Raw genomic sequence first — 6,591 nt, 5'->3', positions numbered from 1 at the left:
AAAGAAAAGAAAAGAAAAGAAAAGAAAAGAAGAAAAAGAAAGGAAAGGAAAGGAAAGAAAAAGAAGGAAAGAAAAGAGCCATTGAAGAGGCAATTAGATAGCTACACTTCCTAACAGTGTGTCCTGGTCAAGTCACTTAACCTCCATTGTCTAGCCCTTACCACATTTCTGCCTTGGGATCAATATTTAGTATTGATTCTAAGACAGAAGGTAAGGATGTTGTTTTGTAGTTGGGTTTTTTTAAGAAAATAAAAAAGAAAAATAACTAGTGGGGGTCAAAATAAGAAAACACCTTGAAAAGGGAATATATAAAGGGAGAGGAAAAATTTAAGTTATCATAAACTTAAGTTTGATATGGATCCAAGTGCTAAATTTCCTCTACAAAAGCAGGTAGATATTTTGTATCTATGGAGAGACTTTTTGTTGTTCAGTCATTTTCAGGCATGTCTGACTCTCCATCCTCCCATTTGGGGTTTTCTTAGCAAAGATATTGGGGTGTTTTGCCATTTCTTTCTCCACCTCATTTCACAAAAGAAAAAACTGAGGCAAATGGGGTTAAATGACTTGCCCATGATCACACAATTAGTAAATATTTGAGGCTAGATTTAAACTCAGGTCTTCCTAACTCCAAGCCTCGTACTCTAGCCACTGTGCCACAAAGCTGTCCATGAAGAGAGTAGATAGAGGCATAGATCATTGGAAAATCCCATCAAGTGAGGAAAAAGGGAGATGATACAGTAATGGGCAATGGATGTGAAAGTGGACATTAAGATGAAGGAGAGAGGGTCAGTGGAAGATAGAAAAGAAGGTTCTTCTTAATTTGATTCTTCTCTCACTATTCCAGAAACTTGTATGTATATCAGAGTGAGGAAAACCTGAACTGGCATCTGACCTTAGGCACTTACTAGCTATAACCCTGTTGTTGAAGCTCAGTATGCATCAGTTTCCTTATCTGTAAAATAGGGATAATAACAGCACCTATCTCCCTGAGTGGTTGTGAGGATAAAATGGGATAATATATGTAAAGTGCTTTGCAAACATGAAAGTGCTACATAAAAACTGTTATTTATTTTTATATTTGAAATAGCTAAGTGGTTCAGTGAATAGTGAGAAAGATTTAGAATCAGGGAGATCTGAGTTTAAATCTTTCCTTAAACACTTACTAGCTATGACCAGGGATTTAGACTCCCTAAACTTCAGTTTCCTCATTCTTTAAATCAGGTAATAATAGCACCTACATCACAGGGCTATTTTAAGGATCAAGTTCATTAACACATGTTTTGTAAACTGTAAAGCACTAAATGATTGTTATTGCTGTTGTTAATTACTTACATAGATCTGCCTCATGCCATTATCAATCAAAAGTCCAGGGAATTCCTGGGGGACTTCTCCTTGGAATCAGGAGAAACTTGGAATCAAATCCTGCTTCTCCTGCCAGTTGTATGACCATTTGCAAATCACTTAGCCTATAAGCCTCAGTTTCTTTATAGATAAAACAGGTCAAAGTATTTATCTTAAATGGTTGCTATAAGGTTTGGACGAGATCATAGAAGTAAAGCACTTTGAAATCTTTAAGGGAATAAATATACAAATGTTATTGATTTTTATTTTTTAAGTGAAGGCCTGTCCTGTGAATGTGGGTTCAGGTACTCGGAGTGGTCTCAGAGGCCAGGATCAAGATGAAAGAGAAGGAATTACAAGGAGGTAGATTATAAGATAAAAACTTCCTAATTCTTTGTGTTGTCTGAAAATCGAATGTAATGAAGGAGTAGAAAGGAGGTAGAAAGAAATCAGGTAATGAGTCTTTCCTTCATCATTGATTTTTCAGGATCAAAGTGAGATCACTTGTTCAGGATGTTAAAAATGATGCACCTCTTAAAAGGCTGGAATTAGATGGCAAGGGAGGTTCTTGCCAACCTCACAGAACTGCACTGCTATATCTAGAAGGAACCTTAAAGGTCACAGAATCCAACTCCTTCCCATTTTAAAGTTGAGAAAATTGAGGCCCTAAAAGGAAAGAATCATAAAATTTAGCCCTTAGAAAGAACCTCAAGAGATAACCTGGAGTCTGTGGGTCAATTTTTTAAAAATTGATAACTATTTACAGTAATATATTTTACCACATTTATAATATCTATGTAATAATATATATTTATAGCTATGTAACATAATTCATGTAATTTATGATGCTATGTATGTTATTTTGTACATTTAAAAACATTCTTCTGAGAAGGGTTCACCAGGCTGTCAAAGAGGTTCTCCACATACTCCTTATTTCACAGATAAGTAAACTCCAACGGAAGTCAAGTGACTTAGCTAAGGTCATTAGAGTAAGAAAACCAGGGCTTCAAGTTGCAAATCCAAGGCTCTTTCTTCATCACTGTCTCCAACTAGTATGAGTAAGAGGGGGACTGCAAGAATGCCTCAAGGCAGTTGTCACTGAGTCACCAATTGCTTCATACCAGGAAGGACAACTTGAAGGTTGCTGCTAATCAAAGGGGTTGGGAGGGAGAAGAAAAATAAACCCTATGAAAATACTGAGGAACTGTTTAAATAAGGAAATAATACTTTTAAGAGTTAAATACTTACTAGTAAATTGTAAGAAAACCTGAAGAAATAGATGTATTTCAAATAGGATAATTTTTATGTTTTTAAAACTCCTGTTTTTTAACTCTTAAGGAGTTTTAAAAACTCTTTATGGCCAGGAATCATGTCCTCTATCCCTCTAAGGTTCATTTTCCCTCCCTCAAGAATGGCTCCTTTCCATCTGCACAGTATGTTCCATAAATATTTGCTGATTAATATTTTTAAATAAAGCATAAAGTATAATATACTTTTTTCTATTTCTAAGTATAGGTTTTATGAGTTACTGAAATTCCTTACACAAATTCTTCCCAACATATACTTACTCTCCTTACCATGTTACTCCTTCTATCTTCTATTTCAATAATTTCTATCAATAGAACAGCCTCCTTTCCATTGCTCCCATTTGGCATGTGTTAAGTGAAATGCTATTTATAAGAATAATTTAAAAGTCAATAGCTCCTGATATGGCTGGAATATGTCACATTAACCAACATATGCATTACAAAGATACAAAAACAATCCCAAGTTTTATTTGGCTTTTATCTTAGCCATATTAATGAAAAAAGAGATAGTTTACCTAGTCAGTGGGTTTCCACTGAAGTCAGCTCTCTGAAGTGCTTTGCAGAATGAGATGCTTTCTGGAATTTCTGGAATATCTATAAAAAAGGAGGAAAGAAAAATAGAAAGAAAATAACTATCATTTACCTTTACTGCCAATAAAACCTTATGATATATCATAAACATAAGATGAATTTGGGGAAAATGAAAACTGATCAAATGAATATTTTGCATTTTTTTCCTACTAATAGATATCAGTGTGTTCAAATATTTTAAAATGTTGGAATTTTCAAAGTTACCATGATTGTTATCTTAAAAATCATCTTAGCAAATATTTCTTCGTTAGGATATAAAAACTGAGCTTTTATATATTTTTACAAGTTGCCTCCTGGCATTTTGTTCCAATAATATAAATTTGCTTCTGACATGTTAGACATTAACATGGTAAAGCAACTAAAATAGAAACCCAAATAAGTTTTTCCTGGCCCCATGCTATTTCCACCACCATTACTGAATGACTTAAGAGCCTGGCTCACAGCCTCTCTCCAGTCAGTCTTCTGCCATTATCCTCTGGGAATTCAACATAAATGTAGGCATCCCTCTCTAATAACCAGACCATAAAAGTCCTCTACTTTTTCAACCCCAAAGACATCCTTTTCTCCTCATCTCCCTACTTCAGGTATTTCTAGCAAGGTCATACTTTAGATTCCTCAATCGGTTAATAAACATTTATTAAGCAACAGCTTTGTGTCAGGCATTATGTTAAACTCCAGGGATACCAAAAGAGGAAAAAGACAGTCCCTGCCCTCAAGGAGCTCACAATCTAATGGAGGAAAAAACAAGCACTCAAAAAAATTTATAAAGAAGCTATATACAGGAAAATATGATATAAAGAAAGAGAACGAGCTAGAATTAAGAAGGGTTGGGAAAGATTTCCCAAAGAAGGTGAGATTGTAGTTGGGACTTATGGGAAACCGGGGAAGCAAGCAGGCAGAGATGAAGAGAGAGAGAACTCCAGAGATAGGAGACAGCCAAAGAAAATGTCCAGAACCAAAAGATGGAGTGTGTTGCTCATAGAACAACAAGGAAGTCAATGTCCCTGGAAAGAAGAGTATATGGTGGGTCCTAAGTTATAAAAGACTAGAAAGGTAGATGAGGGCTAGATTATGAAGGGAATTTAACATCCTTCACCAGCTCTTGATATTTATTACCATCAAGATCCTGAACCTTGACATCCTACTCAAATCAAAACTGATTATCCTCCTATCACTCTCACTTTCTCACTCACAGTAAACTCCTCTTCAACTTTACCATGACCACTCTGTTCAAGAGTCATCCCTTTTTTCTGGTGTTTTCTTCATTCTAGCTTCACTCTCATCTATTTCCATTCTCCATTCTTCATCCTACCCATGATCAATAACTATAATGTATCACTAGCTACTACCTTAGAATCCCTTGCAACTCTGACCAGGGAATCCTCATCTAATAGTTAACCCCATCATCTCAATGAACTGAGCATTACCAGATAACAATCATGGTCCAGCTGATTTCACCTAATACAATTGTATGATCCATAGCGATAGCTGAGCCCTGGCTGCTATTTAACAACCATTTATGAACTCTCTGTCTCATTCCTCACTGAAACCTTCTCCTCTTGCAATTAACCAAATCCCAGCTCCCAAAGAAATGACCTAGTCTAGGCATTCTTGACGTTTTTGTATTTCATGGACCCCTTTAGCAGTCCGGTGAAGCCAAACAAAAAAATTTTAATGTCCAAAATATGATTATGGATGAAGCCAATTATATTGAAATATGGTTATCAAAATATTTTTTAAAACCAAGTTCATGGACCTCAGGTTAAGAACCCCTGGCTTAGATGCATGCATTACTAGGAAGACTGGGGCCATATGATTTGTACTTCCTCAGACCTCTCCCCACTCCTTTATTCTTTAAAAAAAAAAAAACAACCCTGACCTTTTGTCTTAGAATCAATACAGTGTATTGGTTTCAAGGCAGTAGAGCAGTAAGGACGAGGCAATGGGGATTAAGTGACTTGCCCAGGGTCACACAGCTAGGAAGTGTCTGAGGGCAGATTTGAAACTAGAACCTCCTGTCTCTAAATCCACTGGGCTACCCAGCTGCCCCCTCCTCTATTCTTTTTTAACTTTATTCCACCCATTATTACCCACCCTCACCTCCTTTCCTCTGGTCGCTAAAGAAATATTTCTACTCATTATGACTAATCATTTTATTAGGATCTCTGCACCCTAACAAAATTTCTAAAATATATCTCCTCCCCATTCACATAATCACTAGTCTAGTTCAGGCTTTCACCATCTCTCACCTGGATGATAACAGTAGCTTCTAAATGATCTCCTGACTCTTCTCTCCCTCCTCTAATACACCTTCCTCACAACTTCCTAAGAGATTTTTTGGAAGTATGGGTCTGATCAAGTCACTCTCTTACCCAATAAACTCTAATAATTACAATTGCCTCTAAGACTAACTATATCATCATCTGTAAGCTCTTCACAACCTGGACTCAACATATCTTTCCAGCATTATTATTCATTACTCCCTTTCCCAAACTCTATGGTTCAGTCAAACCGTGCTATTTGTAGGTACCCATATGCCACAATATACATCTTTATTTCCATTTGCTGTCCCTCATACCCTCCCACCTTACCTTTGCTTAACATCCTTTGTTTCCTCAAAATCTCTGCTCAAACACCACCTTTGACATGAATTCTTTCCTAATTGCCCCTGGTGTCTTTTTCTAAAACCAATTTAATTAGCTTAAATATATTTTAAATATACTTGTGTATATATGTGTGTGTATACATACATATATATATATATATATATTTAAAATCTCTCCCAATAGAATATAAACTCCTTGATAGCAAGAACTATTTTGCCTTGGTATCTGCAGCACCTAGCATAGAAAAGGAGCTTAATAAATGCTTTTTGAGAGAAAGCTAGGTGGTTCAGTAGATGGACAGCCAGGCTTAGAAATGGGAGGTAATGGGTTCAGATCTACCTTCAGATACTTCCTAGTTGTGGGACCTTGGGCAAGCCACTTATTTCCAATTGCCTATCCCTTACAGCTCTTCTGCCTTGGAACTGATTCTTAGTATTCATTTGATTCTGTGGGTTTTTAAAAAATTGTACCTTGGGGACTACATCCCCCAGCATTCCCTATTCCTCCCAGGGTTCCCTTTTCTGAAGTTCTGGGGTGGGTGAGTGCTTAAATAGGCAGATCTCACACCTGGATGAGGTTATTGTTGTTGGTTTGGTGGTGGTGGAGGTGGTGGTTAGGTTTTAGTTGCTGGGACTCTGTTCTCTCCTAGCACCCCTTTCTCTAGCCTTATCCCTTTTTCCCTTCTCTACAATTCTAAGACAGAAGGTAAGTTGATTTATTTTTTAAATAAATAAGAAATTATATAT

At 36.5% G+C, this 6,591-nt stretch overlaps 1 protein-coding gene across 1 annotated transcript in view; it reads right to left on the bottom strand.

Annotated features, from left to right (window-relative positions):
- Positions 1-6,591, bottom strand: part of LRRC1 (leucine rich repeat containing 1) — a 219,930-nt gene that overhangs the window by 72,813 nt on the left and 140,526 nt on the right. Inside the window, exon 3 of the mRNA XM_044675349.1 lies at positions 3,164-3,242. Coding sequence (XP_044531284.1) covers positions 3,164-3,242 — 79 coding nt within the window. The remainder of the gene's footprint in view (positions 1-3,163; positions 3,243-6,591) is intronic.

Source organism: Gracilinanus agilis, chromosome 4, assembly GCF_016433145.1.
Source record: "Gracilinanus agilis isolate LMUSP501 chromosome 4, AgileGrace, whole genome shotgun sequence".
NCBI classification, from domain to species: Eukaryota; Metazoa; Chordata; class Mammalia; order Didelphimorphia; family Didelphidae; genus Gracilinanus; species Gracilinanus agilis.
The sequence above is the reverse complement of the archived record's forward strand: the minus strand, read 5'-3'. Positions and strand labels throughout refer to the sequence as shown.